This window comes from Cheilinus undulatus, linkage group 7 (genome assembly GCF_018320785.1).
Source record: "Cheilinus undulatus linkage group 7, ASM1832078v1, whole genome shotgun sequence".
Classification (NCBI taxonomy): Eukaryota; Metazoa; Chordata; class Actinopteri; order Labriformes; family Labridae; genus Cheilinus; species Cheilinus undulatus.
The window spans coordinates 43977918-44000992 of NC_054871.1; the positions used below are offsets into that span (position 1 = coordinate 43977918).

Sequence of the window (23075 nt, forward strand, 5' to 3'; positions counted from 1 at the left end):
GTACTATTAAAGAGCTCACTGACATATTTTAGAAGTATTTAAAAATGCATAAAAATATTAATGTGTGACCTCAGTTACCCCAGCTATTGTATGATAGAAGTTCTCTCTCTAGGTCTGGTGTAAACACATCTTTGCTCAGAACAAATTATCTGCCAGGCTCCATTTATTTCTAAATTTTGTTTTCATGTTCTGTGATTTGTGCTCCATTTGTGAAGGTCTCCTGTTTTTTTCCTTTCATGCTCCTCATTTATGAGCAATTTAAGAGTCAACTTTCTAATACTTCTTCACACATTGGATTTCGAGGGCAGAATAACAGAGGGGAAAAAAACATTTTAGGAGGGAAAATGGTTAATATCAGAATAAAGACGATGTGAATAGATAGCGGTGGGCAAAGCCTTGCTTGTTATCAACTTTAAAGAAAAGTAAATCAACAAATTTGGCAAACAGCTGCTTTTTCTGGCAAAAGATTCATTTCATCTCTTTGATCTTAGCTTTACAGAGACATTCTGCCAAGTCACAATCTCTATAATTAACAAGATAATACCTCAGTCTACCTCGAATTCAATTTCTCATTTTTCCCCTTTTTCTCCATCAAGTTTCATAAATTACTTTCTTTTATCTTTTTAATAGTTTGTTTTCCTCTAATCTGTGTTTGGAGAGCAGATTGTTGAGATAAAATGCTATTATTCAGTACTTTTCTCTAAATTTTATCCTTTGGAGCACAGACAACATCTTAATCTTTGTTTAGGTTTTTAAAAACTAGTAAAACTGAAGATTAATCTCCATCTTACCCACGGCTAGTGCAGAAATGAGGCATTTTTAGTGGTACAGATAGATAACCTGTTTCCTTTTTTATCACTGGGTAGAAATAAAGGAATACAGTTTATTTTCTCTTTTTATTTCTCCTCAGTGCCTTTTGTTTTTTGCCATATGTCTCCAATGATGTACAGTAGGTGTCTCTCAGTTTGTCCCATGTTATAATGAAATATCATGTAGATCAAGTCTACTTTTCTCAGAAATTACATCCAATCTAGCTGTGTAAACTCCCTCACTGTTGAAATCTCAACAGCGTTATGGGTGGTTCCTGTAGGCCAAGGGACCCCCACTCATGCTACTGCCCTACCCTAAAGGCAAACCCATGAGGCAATCCCCACCGTGTCAAAATATTATATTGAAACCCCAAGTCCAGTTAGATGAGTGTAATTTCTCCATAGTGCACTCTGGCGCAGTGCACATTCCTGGTCCAGGAGGAGGTGAGCCTCAGCATTGCACATTTGCTCATGGATGCACACAAGCATGGTTGCACAGACTTATTCATAATAGATAAGGCTATTCCTCTCCATAATGATTTTAAACAATGATGGAGCGGTAGACCAAAATGAGCCACACAGAGAGTAAAGTTACTGTCATGCTGTCTGTGTGTTTCTCCATGTGAGACTCTGTGACACTGCATGTCTTGTAAACTGTAAGAGCCATTTCACATTGTGATAACAGAGCTGTGCTCAGGCCTGGGTGTGCTTGGAGCATTGTGAGCCTGGGTCAGTGGGGGACTCAAAAAGGATGAACAAGTGTGCCTCAGCAGAATGCAGGGCAACAGATCCTAGTTTGAGTTAGCCCTAAATGACTGGGAGAAAATAGACTTTCTCTGCTATTTACTTATTTCATTGAATGCTTTTTAACACCGGAAATACAATTTAAAGGAAGAGATGCACCTTAAAAATGGCCGTTGATACGTTTGTGAGTGGGTGACAACTCTGTGACTGCAGATTACACCAACAGCTGGATTACAGAAACCAGTTAGGGTGGAGACCAGTGGGGCTAATATCACCATCTCTTCAGCATTGTGGCAGAGTGAATAAAACGCAACTTCACTCTATTTAATCTCAGAACTCAGAAATTCCGCTCCACCAGTTGCATACGTCATCAAAAATGTACCCTGAACTCTGAATTCCAACTCAGGAGTGGAACTCGTGGCAAATGCAACGCATTTCACACAAGACGTGACTTAATGGGGGACGGGAGAAATTGAAGAGAAAGGTGCAACAATTTGGGGTTTATAGAAATTCTGTACATATTTTGATTTTTCATGGCATCAGTTTCAAACCACGACACCTAATAAGTCTTCTGAGAGGCATCAAGGACAATCAAAGCAAACTGAGACAGACACACCGCCAATTGTAGTAGGAAAACATATATACAGTGCTTAACAAATTTATTAGACCACCCTAACCCTGACCAAAGTAAGGTTTATGCCACAGCTGCCCTAAATTAATTACCAAATTTGGTAATAACCAAAATCATTTTTTATGTTTCTGCAATGGTTAATACACCAATATGTAGAAGCTCTTTAACCCAAATTATATTTTCAATGCTAAAATATAATTATTTTTGTTATCCATGAATTTTCAAATTTACTAATTTACAAAAAAAAAAAAAAACAGAAAAATTAGTAAAGCACATTAATATTTCTTGATTAATATGTCAAATTATAGTTATTTACTTGAAATCCTGAACAGAAAAATTTGTTTTAGTGGTTGAATGTTATGCTTGATTAATTTCTGACTTCTCAGAGAAGCCCAGTGAGCCGGCTGAAATTTGGGTGAATTCAGTTTGAAATTCCTCATTCCTGTTCAAAACGGTAAAATGTGGAGAGCTCACTGAAAATGAAAGAGTCCGCATTAAAGCATTACATGATGCTGGATGGTCTTTGAGACAAATATGACAGGTGGTCTAATGAGTTTGTTAAGCACTGTACATTATTATTATAATTATTTATTAACAGTTTGGCTTTAGCAGTTTGACTAAAGATGACCATACTGCAGTGCCAGCCCTGTGCCAGCCACGCTGTGCTGCGCCATGGAGTGCTAGGATATATGCACCGTTATATACATATGCATGTGTTTGGTGTTTGCCAAATTAGCCTGACATCATTAATAGAAGTTATTTAACCACTTTTAAAGCATCTTTACACAGATAGTGGTGCTGCAGATGGAAATAGACAAATACTCTTAAAGCATTTATCATAAAAGTGCGCTCATTACGCGGCACCATCTTCATGACAGTAATAAAAACAGTACCCTGGCTATATTTTAATACCTCAAGATTTGGTATTACTGTAGTACTGCCTATTCCCACCAAGGATATCAGTTGTGATGATCAGTCGGTTTGCCACGGTGATGTCTGTCACATCCATTGGTCGAGTCATAGCAAAACTTTACGTCTCTGCGATCACCTGATCTGACAGAGTGACCATTGGAAGAGACAGAAAGATCATAGTGTGACCTCGGCATTAGTGAGGGGGTTCACATGGTGATGAGCAAACTAGGAAGAACATGTATTGATATCCATTAATTAATTGACTCAAACTCTGTTTTTGGAGATAATGAACATCTCACTAACATAAAGAGGCAGTTAAAAACTTCACCTTACTACAGTAAAATAGATTTGGCAGATATTGCACTTTTATCTTTTGAAGTTTAAGCATCTGAGTGTTGCTCAAAACCCTCTCAGGATCCACGGTGAGGTTTCTGAAAATGTCAAGTCCACCACCTGCCCAGGAGCCGATACAGAAACTCAGCCAAGCTTTAACACTAAACCCTACCTGACAGGACAAAATTCATCTGACACATACACACATGCCTAAATCCATACATCTATCCATCCATCCATCCATCCAGAAACTGACAAGCACGTACAGGACTGCAGGAAAAACACAAATAAGTGGAACACGAACAGCCACACCAGTATAAGCACCAGTGCAGAGAAGTTTTTAGTGGAGGTGACAGAGACGCCTCAAGGGAGACCCAAACACCAGAAGGACCATGCCTATTCCTGCCTGCTATTTCCTCCACTCTGTTTGTGTGTCTTTTGTGTGTGCCGCCTCCCACAGGAGCCTCCTTCAACAGCTACAAAACTGGGACAAAGCCTGAGGAGTAAGAGAGAGAAAGAGACAAGAGCAGGAGAAAAGGACGGAGGGAAAGTGAGATGTGGGAGGTTGAATAGGTCAGGACAGATGAGGAGAAGGAGACAGACGCAGGGGAAAAGGCCAACCTGAGCAGAGCGATATCAAGACCGATGGGAAGAAAGAGACATAGGAGGAGGAAATAAAGATGAGGGAGGTTTGAAGGGAAAATTCACCTTGTGTGAAGTTTCCTGCATCTTGAAGAAATTCACATGAACAATGGGGCTTTTGTTCTGAACTCCCCCCTCCGGATTACAAGACAATGCACACAAAATTTCAAGATAATGCAACATGTTGAAATATGTTCCAGTACTATTTGATATATTTAACAATTTGTAGACTGGGAAATGACCTAGATTGATAGTAAATGCCCTAGTTTGGCTTTCAAAAGCCAAAATCCTGATTCAACTTAATGTAAACATGGAGGGAGGTACACTGGGGGGGCATAAAATATGTGTGCACATGAAAACTAACGAAGAATGTTATTTTAATGTATCCCAATTTCCCTAACATCTATAACTTTTTAACTACTGATCTTAATGGATAGATTTTTGTTTTAATTTAACACCAGAACCACCAAGACAGTCTGAAAGACAGAAAGTGAATACCCAATTAAGCCAGATACATAGTTCACCTAAAACTGGAAGTTTTTTATCACTGTAGAGCATTTAAAGCATAACAATGTTTTATGGTTATTTTAGGGTTTTTTATGGCCTTTATTCAGATAGGATATCTGAAGAGAGACAGCAAATATAGGGAGAGCGAGTGGGGGAAAGACATGTACCAAAAAGCGTCAAAACCGGGAATCCACCGTATGACCAGTGCATTGAGGACCATAGCCTCTGTGCGAGGGCACATTCTCAACCCACTGGGCCAATCTATGTTACATGTTCTGTGGTATTTTGTCTACTCATCATAATTCCTAGCTTAATCAATAAAAATTGCATAGCATTGTACCTCTAAGCATAACAAAACAACACTTTACAGTCCGGTGGACTGTTGCAGTGCTTTACCCTCTGAGTGCTAGGCTGTTTCAAATCGTTGTTTCTAACCTGGACTTTTTGTCCTAAAAAGCTTGTAAAACATTAACCCTGTGGTGCACAGTCAAGCGCTATGTGATGCATGATGGAACAGCCTGCCATTGGTTGTCACAGCCCAATCATAATGCAGTCTGGGCTACAAACAAACAACATGGTAGCAGGCTTACCTGCTAGCTGCAGGACCAAAGGAAAAATAGATTATAAATAATAAAATGACATCCAGTATTGAAGCTACTGGTGTTGATTTTATCTTTAAAGACCCTGAAAATCACCCAAGCTTGCAAGAAAATATTTTGTAAGAGAGACTTGGATAGCATCATTAGAATGTCACAATAAAGGGCTTTCAGAGGAAAAACCAAAAAGGTGGCTTTGATTTATGCTTCAAAAGTTATTTGACTGTGAATAACATGTCAATTCTTGTCCTATATGACAAGGACAGTCTCAAAAAATTAAGAGGGTACTTAGATGCTGGTTGTCCAAGGTTTTAAACTTAACAGAGTTAGAGCTTATAAACCTTCTTTAACCCTGAGTGCAGATGGATTACCAGATCCCATGTCTGTCATCAGGCAAATCCAAATCTTGAAAAAGCTCCAATCTTCAACGTTTGTGCTAAACAGAACACGGTTAAGAAGGCTGTACTGAAAGCTGATAGCGATTGCTGCCACTAGTGCAGCATTTAGCTCAGTTAAAATTATAGCATACCATCAGTTTGATTAGAACTGGACCATGTTTCCATGGATATGATGTGAGAAAGTGGCAAAAATGGTTGTAAAGTGGCAAAAGAGTCATAATAAATGGGGAAAACATATATAATGGGTTAGAAATTGCAAAAAGTGGTCACAAATATGTATGGAAAAGTGTGGAAAAGCTGTTAAACAATAGCATGAAGACGTATTTCTAACATCAGAACCCTGCAATGGCTTGACCCACATTTCAGGGCCCAAAATGAGTTAACTGTTAACCAGGACTCTAGCACCACATTTACACTACACATCCAGCGCAGATGCATTGATATCATCAATAAATCACACGTGGGGAGGCCCCACTCTCTGGATTTTTCAGGGGCCCAACCAATTCTGTGGACAGCCCAGTAGACCCTCAGCAGTTCTAATGTTACAGCAGTAAGAAATGAAAACAAACCTTGCCAAAATCTACATACAATTGTACCAGAATGTTGTAATTGCAGCTGATTTGAATATAGCTCTGGCTTCGGTAAATAGTAAACCATCTTTTTACCTGGTCAGCCTCTCATTTTTCATGGGTGGCCAAAGTATCCCCTGCTCCTTTAGTTTAACTCATCTTGAAATGTATATAAGTCAACATAATAACAGCAATTTCTGGTCCTTATAAATTGTCAAGTTTTTAGATGATTCCTAGATTCCTAGTTTGCCTCCCTTAAGCTGTAAACACCTGTAGTGTATAGTCACATATTGTTAAAGTCTCCTTAGAGTATAGCTGCCTCTTACTGTCCTCTGATGCACATCATTCAGCAGTAAGCTGAATTTTCTTTCCTAGAAAGACAAAGACATGACTCATTCTGCCTCTAACTGTCTTGTTGCTGCCTTCAATGTTTGTTTGTGAGAATATCAGACATAGCTAATCATAGGCAGAGTGGGAGGGGCTTACTTTGTGGTTCCCTGGGCTATCCAGTGACTCAAGCAAGGTGACGGTGCTATTTTCTATTAGCTTGCTTCCCTTATCATAATTTCATCATGCCAAATATTCAAAAGTGGTCTAAAACACAGGCTGTTCTTCTTATGCAGGATAGGTTGCTGATAAAGTTTGTTACTGAGCAAAAGTGGTAAACGCTTAAGTCTTTACGTCATTGCTTCTTTCTCAAACAAAGCTTCACTCAGTCAAAAACAAAATTCCCCATAGTTGATCCTTTTATTTACAGACAAGAAAACAGTTTCCTTGTCTTGTCAATGCCAGACATCACTGCCAGTCCTAATGGAAATAACATGTTCATAGCCTCATGTGTTCCCCTTCTGACCTTTCGCTCTCAGCCCAGCTAAAGGCTTATTTTCAGACAGCTGACCATTTTTAGAGGAAGTGAATTTTGCCAGTCGCGCTTAAAATGTCATATCATGAGACGTATTTAAGACACCGAAGTGACAACAAATCTTTAGAAAAAAAGCCTGCTGAGAGAAGGAACAGCGTTCTGACAAGCTGCTACGCTGACTTGAAACCCATGAACTGTTCAACTCTGACATTTTGACACGGTTCCTATCCTGATACTTTAGGGTTGTCATGCTCAATATATTTGCTGTTTTTAAAAAAAATGTTATCATTGCTGTTAAAAATGACTTCACTTTTACTCTCTTTCATGTATTTTTGCACCAGCTTAGGTTTTTGGCTTCCCATAATGCCTTCTGACAACCTGCAGAGTTGAAGAATGACCATGCCTGCAGACAGCTTTGGGTTAAAGGGGAGACAGAGATAGTACAAAGACAGAATGAGCAACACAGTACCCACACAGGCACCAGTGATAAAACTTTACATTCATAATAATTTTTTTTCACGGTAAGATATACATTCTCAATATATAAGTCATTTATTCCACTAATAGAAGGAAACTAAAGTATCAAAAATGGTTTAAGTGCCTGTTTGACAGGTATAGGCACACATTGCATGCATCACATCACATTGCATTGCATCACCTTGCACTGTATTGCATTTTCTGCAGGGTTAGGGTTAGGCTGAGAAGTGCTGTCTGTTTAAATATAGTTAGAAAAGATATAATCTCAGGGTTCTTTGATGCCATTTCTTTTTGCACCAGTGCAGTGTAACACTTGAAAATCCTATCACTCTTGGGCAGAGATAGCCTCGCATTCAGGTTGCATCCCATTCACATAGACTGTAGTCCTTTGAGAGGGCATGCTCAGGTCCAGCCTGTTGTCCCCACATGTCATTCTCCAATTACTCTCACTCTTTTCTAGTCTCTCTCCCATGCCACCCAGATTTTAATGTTGCAATGGCAGCAGGCCAAGTAAGTCAACCCAAACACTCTCTTCCAAACAATGTTTTCTAGTTCCTCCTGAGGGATTCTGAGGCACTCCCAGGCCAGATATAATCCCTCCAGTGAGTTCTGGGTCTGCCACGGGGCCTCCTCCCTGTCGAACATGCCCGGAAGACCTCCACAGGGTGGCGACCTGGAGGCATCCTAATCAGATGAGCTATAATTTGAAGATGACCCCAGAAATATATATATATATATATATATATATATATATATATATATATATATATATATAAGAAAACTTAATTAGTGTAAATATGTGTGGATAATAAACCAGTATGGATCCGTATTAAAATCTACCTGATACACCATGATCTGCAGTGGTTTCATATTTGCTGTTACGATTTTCAGTAATCTGTGTTTTTTTCTGGGGGGGGGGGGTCATCTTCAAATTATAGCTCACTGTTTAGAAGGAGTCAAAATAGCAGTGTGTCTGCCTTGTGGCTCGACTGCTTTTACTCGTTTTAAAAAATAAATTGTGATTGCAGGCTGCAGCAAGAGAAAAGACCAACCACAGCGCTGCTTCGTCTGATCTCATTACAGGGACCACTGTCCCAGCATGTGATAACTTAATGACCATATTCTGTCCCAGACACATCAAACACACACTTTTACCCACAGAAGACTTCTTTGAACCAGCATGGGAAAGGACAGAACAACAGTCCTCATGTGGACAAAGAGATGAGCCTGAGATCAATTACACTCTGCCTCAGTCACATTCAAAGCTCATCTACTGCTTAGCTTTTGGAATCCTCATCTCCCTTTGTTTGGGTCCTTTTTTGCAATTATGTTACTCACTGTCTGTCTTGTCTTACTGCTCTATCATTTCTCACATCTATCTTTTTTTGCCCTTTGACCCTTTGACCCTCTGTCTCCTCGTTCAACTCCAACTCTGCCAGGGTTTTCATTCTCCAGCTGTTCTTAAAAAGACATTTGTTCTTCAAACATAATAGTACAATTTTTAAAAACATTGACATTCACCACCATTTTCCTGTTTGTAATATGATCTTAATAGCCATGAACTAGTTCTAAAAACATTTGAAAACACTCATACATGTTAACGGGTGATATGATAGAGTCAAATCATGAACCCCAACCTTATCAGCAGAACAATAAGCTAAAATAAGAAAAGCACTAGAACGTACAATCTAGAGTTGATTTTTCTTTGTCCTTATTGGTTTAGCAGTATTATTTTACCTTTTTTTAAGGCATGGCTCACAACTATGAATCTATATTTTAATATAATACATATCTGGAAAATATTAAATTATGGAAGTTTGGGGGGAAATTTGCAAAGATTGTTTTTTTTTCATTTATTGTTATTAATTTTAAACAAAGTTAAGAAATTTGTAGGTACTTTCCTGTAAATTAAGGTAATAAAGTGGATTTTTTTTTCTTTGTGTTATTTTCATTGAAATGTATTTGTATATTTTGGTGGGAATTTGACTTAAAATTTTGGGGAAACTTTTATGGAAATTTCAGGAAATTTGATTGGATGATTTCAGGAATATTCTGTCACTTTCATGGAATTTAAGAAATTCTTTTGTTTTTAAAGTAATTTCATTGAAATGTTCAGGAGGTATATACATGGGAATTTTGGGATAGGAATATTGTAGAATTTCATTGAAAGCCTAGAGGAAATTTGCATAGATTTATTTATATATATTTTTTTTTTAATTTCATGGGAATTTGATAAATTCATTTGGAAGTTTGGAGGATTTTATTGAGAATTTTTCAGGCACTTTCTTGTGAATTGAGGCTATGTATTGATATTTTTTGAGTTTTTAATTACATTTTTAGGGTGAATTTGCTTTGATTGTTTTGAATTTTCATGGACATTTATCTGTATATTTTGGGGAATTTCAGGGCATTTGTTTGAAAGTTAAGGGGAATTTTCTGTAATTTGGAAAATATTGTTGTAATTTTTTTGTAATTTTAATTGAGATTGTAGGGTTGGGTGTGGGGGTTTCTTGAAAATTTTCAGGAATTCACATATCATTTTTGGGGAAAACTTTATGGGAAATTTTAACCTTATTTTAATGATAAAATTTGAAAAATATGATTGAGAATTTTCACAGAAATTGAATGCAATATCTTTGAAAATTTAAGGAATTTGTGTGGATTGTGGAATGGAAAATGTACCAGAAATCAATAACTTCTTGTGGAAACTTTGTTTATGATTGGACTTCACAAGTCCCTGTGGTTCATCTGACTTTTGTGGATATCATTTTTAGTCAATAATTTTTTTAAAATCCTGTTTAAAGACATCTCTGGGGTTTTAAACTTATCATGTCCTACTAATCCAGAATAAGTAGCAGAAACTAAAAATGCATTCTAAACATATCGCAGGTTTGGAAGTTCAAACTCTAGAATCCTAGAGGCCAGGGTTTCCATCATATCCTATTAATTTTGTAAAATATGAGATATGAGAAATGAGCATCTCTTTTTTGTTTTCTAGTTATTCACCCAAAAGTTAATTTCTTCCATTTTTTTAATTGTTATTTTTTTAACATCATCTCATGTGTATCTTTTGTTGATTGCAGTATGATATTCATTATTTCTGAAGACAGAGCTGTCTCAACCACAGATGTAATGCTTTATACGGTCATATATTCAGTAACTACTGTTGCTACTAAACACCATGACATTTAATCGTCCTGTTTGGATTTCATTTCGAGTGTCTACTTAAGAACTACTTCAGTATCTACATTGTGTATGGTGCATATTGTTTGGACATTCTAATCTGGCATCTCTTTCGATGTCTTCCTCTATTTCTAACCTTGTGTGACTTCTGTGTTTGCACACAGCCCTGCAGTCTCTTGCCCCTGCATGGGGGTATAAGGGATTTCTCTACGCTAACTAAAACATACACAAAAATTCTTATAAATGAGGAGGAGAAGATAAAAGAAGCGCTCTGTAGCTTTGGGTTGAAACTAAAGAGGAATAAAGTGGACAGATCGTTGTCCTACCAGCTCTCCTTTTGTGACAGCAGGAGCTCTAGTCTGCCTGATTATTAACAGATTATTCACACATTCAGTAACACATTAGTAAGTATTAATAATTTTGAAAATAAGACCAAAGTTATTTAACATAGTAAAGATTGATTGCTCTCATGACTTTGTGAAGGCTACCATTTTCGAATGAAAATTTAGACCTATCCTTTCCTGTTGATTCCTTGCAGTTCTTTTCAGAAAAAGTGAATTATAGTAATATCTGGGTTGTCAAAAGTTAAAACCCTTGATAGCTAGTTCCACCTGCACCTCTAGCTCAAGGACACCTGTTTCCATTTGTAATTTTTTTATGACTAACAATACAAGCCATTAGCCGTTCCTCTCATCGCACTGCAGCTGTAGTGTTGCTGCACAGAGTGAGAAAAGACAGAACACAGTTGAACTGATAATGATTCATTTCAGTCCCTGCTGAGCTCATGTACTGATTATGTGTTTCTTTAAACCCAAACCTGCAACCAAATGAGTCACTGTGGCTGCTCACATCTAGCCGTGAAAATACCCACTCACCATGGTGTGCCCACTCACACCATTCACCACAGAGTACACACTGTACTGGTGATGGCTGATCTTCTGGGAGCATACAGAGAAAAGGGTCCTTCTGGGTTTGTATGCTAAACCAGTGAAAATCAGACAAGTACAAACTCAGATTCTCTGTTTTTTTTCTCTTTTTTAAAGTCTGAACGAGAAAACAACTAAGATTGGATTTAAACGTCAAATACTGTAGCTGATTTCCCTGGCTAACCTTGAGAATTTCATCTGCAGTGTTTTTAACCTAGCTCTCCATTATGAATAGCACACAGACTGAAAAAGGGAAAATGTCAGATCAACACTAAAAACACCAAAAATGCCACCTATCCCTCTCTCTCTCAGAGCTTACCATTGCCAGCATGTATGATTCACCAGTGGGATCGAAATGTGTCTCAGAATCCTGGCCTTACACCAAGAACAGTTTACATGGTAATTAATGACAATGCACCTCAAAATCCCCCTGGACAGTATAAAAGGACATAATAGTCCACTATGTATACTACATTAGAGCCAAAACCTCAGCTGACCCAGTCATTTTCACACAAGATAAGGGAAAATGCAGTGGAACCTCAGTGTCAGCTGTAAGATAGGGGATAATTCACAATTATATGAATAGTTCTGAGAAGCTGCATGCTTACCTCAATCTCTAATGGCATGTAGGGTACTACAGGATTAAACACATGGCCCAGTATACCACAACCTAGGGGCAGAGTCAAGCTCAACATATGTCTTTGGCAGCCAAGGTCAAGCTCAATGGCGTCTCTTTTTTCCAGACCTTTTCATCCCTCTGAGACCACCGAAGGTTTTTAGCCCCCTTTGGATATCCACAGCATGGCCAGGGGTTTGTAGCAATCTGACTTACTACCCATATGGCACCCTAGGCCCTTGGTTACCAACCTGGGGTCAAGGACCCCCTTAGGGGGGTGTCAGAGATCTCAGGGGGGCACAAGGTTCTGTCTGCCCTGGGGTTGATAAGATTTGATTAGCAAATATGAACAGAAATCATGGTGTAACACTTATAAATCATTCAAACACTGGTTGTGGGGTGAAAGAATTAAAAAATGAAATTCATGTTATTTTTGGCCACAAAGCTCACTTTTTTGTGTAGGTCCTTGGGTGGTCCAAGTTTTCTTAGACAGATGTAGAGGCTCAAAGGAAAAAAGTTTGAAAACCACTGCCCTAGGCCACAGTGGGTTCCCAACCTTTTTCCCACTGAGTTCCACAAATCCAGTCTTTATCATTTGAAGCCAAAAAAAAAAAAAAAAACGTTTGGTAAGTTTGCTTCGCAAAACACCCTTGTGTGAACTACTCATAAGTGTTTCATCAGGATTTTAGACAGTATGAGGGAACCTAATTTTAACAACCTCAGAGTAGACAGACCCTTGCACCCCCTTGAAGTCTCTGGTGCCCACCCTGCTGCCACTCATTCCCAAAGTCTGGGTTGGGACCCAAGGTTGGATTGTGGGAGATTTTTTTGGGTTGCCAAGTCGAGTTTTCAGAATTTTGTTGCAACAGTATTTAAGAGGATTGAACACTCACGAGGGCTGAAGTCACAGTTATTGATGCTTGGCTGATGAAAATGAAACTCATTGTTCTGGACTAGACGGCTACTGAAGCATTCATAGAAAGCCTGTGTGATGGATGTAAAGGGGACCCTGAGGCTCATCAAATGGAAATGGCCAAGTCAGGACAAGACTGAGTCCAGAATTAACATTATCTAAGCTAGGACTGGCCATCAGCTCAACCAACCAACCAAGAACAGCATGGAAGGTAGACTTAACAAGCATTAAGTACAGACAGTGAACCTGTTGGGTCACAGTGGCTTGCACCTTCTGAAAAATTGGTCACCATAAAAAAGTTTGGGAAACACTGCCCTGTGCCATGCAAGCTCGCCACACCAACCTTTACTCTGCCTTAAAGGAGTGTAATGTGTTATTTTTGTAACTGATTATTTTCCATGTCACTCACTGGTAAATGCAAGGACATCCAGAGTAATATGGGGGTTGTGTCAATCCTCCTTCCTGTCCCGTGGTTCAGTTAGGCAGCACACATCTTTGCTTCACTTAAGCATTAAATGGGCCCAAACATTCCCAACGCTTATGTACAGTACTGTATATGACAATTAGTAATGGATTTTTATTCCTCTATTATTTAAAGTTTCTATGAGGAGCTTTTGGTTTGTCAGTTTGTGCCAATTTTTCACATTCCATATGCAAGAAACAGCACATCTCTGCGCTTTGCTGACCTTGTCCTGGAGATACAAAAGTATTTTTATTTTTTGTTCATTTTTGTCAATGAAAAATCTCATTTTGCTTCCTTGTAATATTCAAATATAACTCACAGCACATTTCTTACAGTGGATAATGTAAATAAAGGCTGTTTTGGCAATCATCTCATCTGGCAGCTATCCTGGCAGTGAAAACACTCAGTGAAATAACACAATGGAAATAATTTAACAAGCTGCCGATGGTCTCGGTTGCTCTTGTAGGCCATATAGATGCATTATTATAAGGTTCAGTTTATTTTCATTTGAGCTGTGAGTCATACTTTTACTACTGCTACTCAAATCTGCTAGCGCCTACATACTCTAAACCAATCACAGCTGTGTTTCAGTCACAGTGAATCTCAAAGTCCAGTTCTTAAATTAGTCCCTGTAATAATTTAACTGAGTATCTTGGCTTTTTAGGTGCAAGCAGGGGCAGACTGGGTTAATAATTCAGGCTCAGAGTTGGACTTGATCAAAAGCTGCCCCGTCCACACAATCTTTTATTTGTGCAGGCTACCAATGTCCCAAATGCCACATTTCACTTTCAGATGAACAGTTGCTACAACAGTATAACACAAATGTCTCCATATGTCAGTCTGTTTTATACCCATGTTGGTCAAAAGCAGGTATACTATATACTATACTACAAAGATATAATAGAAAATATTCTATTTCTGTGTAAAAAATAATTTTACATGAAAATAATGACTATATTTTTCATGCTCTAAAAATGTGCAGCATTTTCTTCTTTTTGTCCTAAATATGTCATATTAATGTAGTAACTTTCAGAGTTATAAGGCAGGTCTTTGTCAGTGATCCAAGCAGCATCATGATAAAGTTACCATGATTTTATTCCTCCGTGTGCTCACAAGCCGGGTAGCCGAACTGTTATTAGCCAGGCTATGTAGCTAGTCTTGCTGGGTAAGTGTAGTCCACTGTTTCCCAAATGCTGTGCTGAGGTATTCTGGTGTGCCTTGAGACAAGTCTAGGTATGCTCTGGGAATCTGTACAACCATACATTATCACTACAGCTAAAGATCCTGTTACATGTGTTAAAGAGGCTATTTTGCATAGATATGAAAATGTTGTGCCTTGAGATTTATGCTTGATCATTCATGTGCCGTGGGCTAAACAGTTTTGAAACCCCTGGTGTAGACTAACATGGTCCCTCACTACTTATTTTTATTGAAGCATTTCGCTGTGTTTGTGGTCAGGGCCATCCGTGTTTCCTTCCACATTTCTTCTCTTGTAAACATCCATTTCACCTAGCATTAATGCTGCAAGGATAAGCTGAGAAGCAGCAGGGACACTATGTGTGTCAGCAGAGCTCTCAGAGAGGTCTATTCACTCTTTTTCACTATTCATATTTATTTCTGAAATTTCAAGGTACTTGCTCAAACCTTCATACAAGTAAAAAAAAAAAAAAATCACACATTCTCCAGCCATTCTTAAGGAAAAACTTGTTGTCAAAACTCTCTTACACAGTTCTGGTGATACAAACCAAAGTTTTCATATGTGTGATTTGTTATTTGCTAAAGGAAACTAAGAACAAACCATAGCACTCCTAAGCATATTTGAGTGTTAACATGACAGAATAAGCTTTTTCATTTTGCACTCAAATGTGCTCAATTAAGAATGACACAATAAAATTAATGATAATTCTATTTTACTGCATTTATATTAAGTTAACACTTTTCTATAATAATATACTGTGTGCATCACAATATCTTATCGGACCATCTTAAAGCTACTGGGTTTCTAGAGCATGCCGTCAGGTGGTTTGCAAACTATCTTACTGGTGGACCCAGGCTATCCAATTCAAGGCTGTTACATCAGCAATGGGGTACCTCAAGGTTTTTATTTACTATTTACAATTGCCTTGGATTCAATGCTTACTTAAAACAATAAAAGCCCATCTTCAAACAAAGGCATGAAAATTTGCTTAACTGATATTCCATCAATTTTTAAACTTCAGGTTTTAAATATATATATATATATTATAAAACAGTGCACTACATTATTTTTTTAATTTATCTGAATGCATCCTTATCATATTTCATGTGATTTCTCATGAAAGCATCGTCTGAACCAGTGACCTCATCAAATGAATGTCATACATTATAATACATATTATATATTGAATCTCTGCTACTTTAGCTAAAAGTATGATAAAATCTTTCACAATGCATATTTGAAACTGCGAATTTACACCCTCTGAGTTAAAGTTTCTCCAGTGCCTTTACTCCAGAATACAGGTACCAAAAAAGGAATGCACATCTTTGTTGCTTATGGTGATGTAAGAAGGCAGACAATAACGCCTAATCCTAACCTCAACTATTCATCCATTATCTATAGGTACAGAGCAGCTGATACCACACTGCACATTTGAAAATGCAAATTTAACACGCTCAGGGTTCAAATGAAAACTCTGCCAGGATTTATATGTGAACCTAGAAAGGTGTTAACTCACATTATTAGAGTGTAAAATCTGTGCAAAAGTGTGCATTTTGCGTGTTAATTCAACCCCTCTGGTGTTAGATTTTATATTTTTCCCAAATTTACATAATTCCCTCTGGGTTCTGAGTAAATGCAGAACTTTAGAAAGTGTTTTATTTTTTAAAATCTGTCAAAGTGTCTTTAGCGTCCACAGTATGTTTTTTTTTTTTTTTTTTTACATATTAAAGTGCACTTTTAACACAATAATACATAGTAATATATTTTCACATAGAGTGTAAATCTGACTTAATTTTATACTGTGCCAAATCATTTAAAATAATAAATATGTATTGCAACTTCATATTAGATTATCACAGTAATATGAGGAGTATTATGGCAATCGTAGAGCAATGAAACAGACACAAATCTAGAACATGGCCAAAGTGTCATGTCTGCACTAACCTGGCAGATCACCCACTCCCACAGTCAGGAAGTGGCCAACTCAGTAGACAACTACACTCATGGTGCAGAAGTGTTACCCATCAAAAAAGATAACCTGAAACATGAGCAGAGCAATCCCAACAGTGATAACTGTACAACAGGCAACACCTAAAAACAGCTAAAAACCTCTATACTCTGCCCCCAGATTTGAAATGGCAGTGGGCGGAGCTTGGATCAATTGACTCTCTACAGTGTAAGATTAACACTGAAAGGATCACTGTCATATAACTCAAACAATGAAGACCATTTACTCTGAATGAAGTCAAAAATTACACCTTGAGAGTTAAAATCAACTCTAAAATGCCTAAATTGAGAATTCATCACTTTTTACTGTGCACTTTTAGGCAACACTAAATCCACTTTTTGGGCTATTTCAAAGTATTGTGATTGTTTATATGGATTAATCTGGACATCACTGACTACTGGCTACTTCTCTTTTCACTCCTGTTTGCTTTCTGTGTTTGCACACTGCCTTGCAGTCTCATGCCCTTAAATGGGCATGAAAGGGGCATTTCTCTACGCTAATTAGGATAAATGTGCACACACATGAAATTCATCACCTTAAGGACACAGGTGCAAACAGTTCAGCAGGTTAAGACTGAGTCATGAATCCCACAGAGGTTTCTTGGAGCAAATTTATGAAAAATCTTCATAAGAGTGAGGCCCAGTGGAGCCTAACCCTAACAGTGTAACTTGAATACTCAGTTAATCTCTTAATTAACATACAATGTAATCACCCTGGACTGCTGTATAGAAAAGCAGACTGTATAAACCTATACCTAATTAAGAGCTGAACCCCATCTCCTCTTCATCCAAATAAAAAGTTAAATCCACAGCATATTGTGTGGCTCTTGTTTTTTTAATGAAGATTCTCAGTGCTGTGTGACTAACAAGTAAGCTCATAATCTCCCAGTTTAAAAGCATCTCTCCTCTCCTCTGTGTATGTGAGTGCAACACTTGTGAGGAGAGGAGACAGGGAAGGAGACGAGGAGCGGTGAGGTGGAAGCTTGTAGGAAGAAGAGTAGGAATGTACGCTAAGTGATAATACGGGCTCCTGCCAAGACAATGACATTAACACCCAGACCTTATCAAGGACACTGTCAGCATCTGTCTCTCTCTCCATCACACGCATACACTGGCACACAAACACTAGTACACAAAAAAGAGGGATAGTCTGAGAGACAGGGAGAGAAAGACAGAGAGGAGGGAGAGGAGGAGGGCATTATCTTGATGAAACAGTGCTTGATACAGTGGCCCGAGCCAACCTGAACACAACTCTGCTTCCTTTTAATGGAGATTACACAGTCAAGGTCCAGCTTGAGCTCATCTCGTTTAACACGGCATACAACTACATCACTGTGAGTGTGTGTTTGGAACAGTGTGCCTGATCTAATATGCTGTTATCTTCTCTCACATCAACTATCATTACTATATGCCTTTTGACCCCTCATCTGGCAGCCAATCAAAACGCCCAATCTTGCTGACCACTGAAAGCACAAATCAATGAACCAGGGAGTGTGGTGCAACACTGTCTAACCAATTATTCCACCATCACAAGGTCTACGAGTTATTCGGCCAATTCAAGGCTAAACTTGCAAGACGTGGCAGCTACTTTCTGCAGGGTATCTTGTGCTACTTTCAGATAGTTTAGAATTTTCCGACTTTAGTTTGAATTTGCCCCTTTTGGGGGGAGTCTAAGAGGTCTTATCCCCTTTGTTAATCATTCTAAAAACCCTGCAGAAGCCCTGAGTCGAGACTTGAATAATTCATAGACCTTGATGTCACCGTTACTCTCTCTTGCACCAACATTTCTTCTTATTTCTTTGCATTTTCAGGCTGTTTCTTCCTTCTGTGGCATTGTATAGGTCAGATCATACATACCTCCTTGTCTACATATTTTCTTGCCCGGTTTCCTGGCACATTCCTTGGATATTCTTTTGACTGTAAAATGAATAAAAGACTAAAGAATAACATGGAACCCCTGGACGCGCGGCGCACACAGGAGCTGGCATGCACACTCGCTCACATTTATTCACACACTCTACAGGTGATTGACTGAAGAGAGACTGGAGAGGAAGGAAGAAAAGAGACATAAAGACAGAGGGAAAGAATGAATCACACCAGCTCAATCAGTGCAGCATTCAGTCTATCAGTCTACCAGCCAGTCATTCAGCCAGTCGACCAAATCAATCGGTGATGATCTTGACAACGACCGTCTTGTTTAATGAACTGTAGCCATCGTGGTGGAACACAATAGGCTAAAATGAGCTATAGACATGAGTGAGGGGAGAAAGGGGAAGAAAATCAACAGAAGGAGGGCAAATGAGGAAAAGAAAGAGAGGCAGAGGATAAGAAGAAAAAGAGTTGGAGGATCTACAGGGAGCTGGAGGAGGAAAGTTGAAAAGGATGGGAAATGGACAGAGACGAAGGAAGCTATTGAGTGGGATTAAAAGTGGATAGATCAGCCTAAATGAGGGCCATACACTCTCACATGCACAACATTTTCTCTTTCACAGACCCACTCTCACACTCATGTACTATAAGCAGTGGCATGCACATTAAACATGCACAAGGTCATGCTTTCCCTCTATTTACACATAGACAGAGACAGACAGAAATGCACTCTCATAAATAAAACACACCCCGACGACACACTCTTCTCTCTACCAGAAGGATGTGGGTTCATTTCCCTCTACCCTGACCCCCCCGCTGCCCTTACAATCATCCAGCCCAGGGCCCGCAGGCTAACTCACCATCCTCCGTGGGGACGTAGATGTTAAGATAGAGGCAGTCCTCGCTCTGGTCCTGGACGTAAGTGGACACTACATCGATGCTGTTAGTGAACCACACTGGCAGCATCACGTCCGGCAGGCGGCCCTCCATAATGCTCTGAGGGCACACCGGGGCAAAGTGTGTGGCATTTCGGATCTCCGGCCAGGACGCCGGTGGCTCAGGTGGTTGAAAGCGGCGTTCGCCTGTCGGAGGGGCAGCATAAGGGACGCCCAGAAACTGCACAACAGGACCCAGGATCTCATTGTTGAGCTCCTTCTTGACGCCGCGCAGCCTGCCATTGACGGTGGTGACTACCGGGTCGTTTTCGTCGAGTTTCTGAGCCGACACGGCGGACGGACATGCCTGCAGCAACAGCAGCCCCAGCCATATTAGACAGGACATCCATCGGCAACCGCCTAAGGAGCCAAGCCCTAAGTATTCCATCATCCTACTCCCGCTTTTTGCAGTCTGAAGAAGCCAACACCCAGTCGTCAATTGGTGCCGCCACTGGCACATAGCTGCTACTCCTTTTCTTCAATTTGTTTGCGTCCTTTCTTGGCCTTTCCCTGTGAAAAATCCTTTTTTTCTATTTCTTTCTTACGCCATGCAGATGCAAACACAAACACACAATCACGCTAAAATCAAATTCACCTAGAGACATGAGCAAGTCGGTAACTCCGGAGCAGACGGGGGTTGTGGATGCTAATGATCCCTTTTAAAATTCTGGCTGTGCAAACCATCCGGTGGAAATGAATAAGCCATCAGTTCCCTCAAGCTTGGTGGAGGCAAATCTGGGAAAAATATTCCTCACAAAATGGAAGTAAACTCTTCAAAAGGGTCCTCTTAACAGCCACGGCAATGATGAAGAAGACCATAAAGATACCATCCTTTAGCCCCACTTCTTAGATGGTAGATGCACCAGTCAGACGTGAGGATTTCCATTCATTTCAGATGAGCAGACTGCAGTATTCAGTAGAAGAGGTCGGAATAGCAGGGTGGGGGAAGCAATGGTTCCAGTTGAAGTGGTGTAGTCCAGTTTAGAGTTGGTCCCCTGCAACACAACAAAAGAAAAAAAAAAACAATTAGCATCCACACAGAGAGAGGTAATTATATCTCTTAATCTATGACTTAATTCTAAGTAGATCAACTCAAAGCAGAAGGGCATTTTCTGCCACAGCAATCTGCACACACATCAGTCAATTAAGAGGAACAGAGCATCTATTTTTAGCACGTAGCAGTAGGCGACATTACTCAACAGCTTAACAGGCAAGGTGTCTGTCAGTATGCATGTGGACAGATGTTTGGTGGTTGTGCTGGAGTGTGACAGATTTTTCATACAGTTTAATTCAATACCCAGCCCTTAACAAGGAGTGCCCTCCGGAGACACTCTGGGTTAGTGAGCGGGGGATTGTTCTGGGAGAGAGCCATTGACTTGGATGTACACTGCCAGCAACAATAAGATTCAGGGTATAAGCCACAGGCATTTAGAAAAAAAAAACAGAGATTTTTGATGTGATAATGTTATAAATGTCAAATGCTCAGTGCAGGTGTAGGAAGTAGTTTGACCTTTATGTAACAAAGCAGAAAATTGGGGGAAAAGGTCAAGGTTGTAGATGGCTGTAAAACTTGTCAAACCTCTTCTCAGAAACTTAGGACCATAAATAAAAGTCCCCAGAAAAAAAAAAAAAAAAATCCCTGACCCAAAGCATAAATAACCACAACCTTCTACAATTAACCTTAGCTATAGATTACAGCATCAAGAATGTGAACAGCAAAGTCAGGCTATGTTTAAAGCTGGATTGTTGTCTCTACTCCAGAATACAGGTACCAGCAATGCGATGCACATCTCTCTAGTTTATGGTGATATAAGAAGGCAGACAATAACATCTAATCCTAACCTCAACTATCCATCCACCCATTATCTATAGATACAACAGAATAGACCAGCCAATCCCATTGAGCAAGAAGCAGGGTACAGCCTGGACTGGTTGCCAGTCAGTCACGGGACTAGCATATACAATTATGCATTTATGCTCTTTGGTTTCTGGGCTAAAGCAGGGGTGTCCAAACTATACCCCAGGGGCCAAATGTGCCCATTTTTGATTGGCCCGCAGCAAATTTTAGAGATGAAATAAAATATGACCCACATTAAAACATGAAGCTTGTGTTTAACTGTATAGTACTGTATTCCAGCACAAGGCAGTGCTACCAGGTTATATCTGTAAACAAACATCCTGACAAAAAGACATCTTGATTAATAACATCCTGATGAGTTACTACAGCAAATAGCAGCACCAATAACTTTCAGGGGCAGAGCCAGTGGTAGCCAGGGCAAATCTGACTGGCTCCCCAAAACCCTGAAAATGGCTGTCTATTTGCTGTGTCAGCCATTAACTAGCCATTTAGGCCTACTCAGTCGCTAAGCATGTACTAACCTACATTTGATTAGTCTTACTAACTTTAAAATCCTCATGGTGAGGGATATGAAAGTGCCCCCACCATTCTTATATATTTCTGTATGTGGCCCTCTTTGGAAAAAGTTTGGACACCCCTGGGCTTAAGCAGTGTAAACTGTGAAATAAATGTACAACACCTAGTCCAGCTCACTCAATGTTAGTTTCATCAACTAAAACTATGACTAAAAATGTGCGTTGACAGCCTATTTTTCATGAGAAAGACTAGTCTAAGACTAGCCAAAAACAGATTGTTGATGACTAAAACTGGTGGAAGTAGTTTCAGTTTTCATTAACATGACCAAAACTATTGTAGACTAAAATGTGATTTAGTTTTCGTCAGACATTCAAAATCCATGTTACGTCTCCACTGTGAGTAAATCTATCAAAATACAAGTCATGTGTATCCCCTTTGCCTCGCAGCTGTAGAGAGCAGAGATCCCAGGTTCAGCAGAGTATATAGAACATACTACAGTGATCTGGCACCAGATTTAGACTAAAGAATAAATGCTTGTACATATATCTCATTGAAGTATAATTTAGTAAATCCCATATCCAGAATGTGTGAATTTTCCACATCCTTCTCCTGGGACCAGACCTGTCCCAGTTGGCTGAAAACCCCAGTAAATGGGCCCTCTCTAGTCGTCATTTATTGATGATCGAAATGCATGAGTACTGAATCCATACTGCAGGTGTTCTGGCTAACAGTTGCCTTATTTTTGAGCTCAAAAGAGTGTCAAGCTAATCCTGGGTTCTGATGTTAAAATTACTTATTGTGGTCACTTTTTAACCCCTTTTCATCACTGTTTCTGCCCATTTCACTTCCAGTGTTTCTACTTTTAACCATTTTTTTTTTGCCTTTTTTTTGTATATTTTTAACCACTTTTCACCATTTTCCTGTGATTTTTGCCTTTCTAAACCTATTTTTCCAGCATTCATCCTGTTAGTTTCTTCTTTTTACCAAGTTGTGCGACTTTCTTACCACTTTCACCATTTTGTCCTTCTTTTTTGGGGGGGGGGGGGGGGTTATTTTAGTTGCTTCTACTTTATTCTCTGACACCTCTGTGGATCATGGTTTAGCAGTGAAG

The 23075-nt window shown here is 39.3% G+C and overlaps 1 protein-coding gene across 1 annotated transcript in view; it reads right to left on the reverse strand.

Moving 5' to 3' along the window:
* Positions 1 to 20132, reverse strand: part of nlgn1 (neuroligin 1) — a 483613-nt gene extending 463481 nt beyond the window's left edge. Inside the window, exons 1-2 of the mRNA XM_041791445.1 lie at positions 19516 to 20132; positions 18644 to 18703 (exon numbers count right to left, since the gene is read on the reverse strand). Of these exons, the coding sequence (XP_041647379.1) occupies positions 18644 to 18703; positions 19516 to 20050 (595 nt within the window). The 5' untranslated portion in view covers positions 20051 to 20132. The remainder of the gene's footprint in view (positions 1 to 18643; positions 18704 to 19515) is intronic.
* Between the last annotated feature and the right edge of the window lie 2943 nt (positions 20133 to 23075).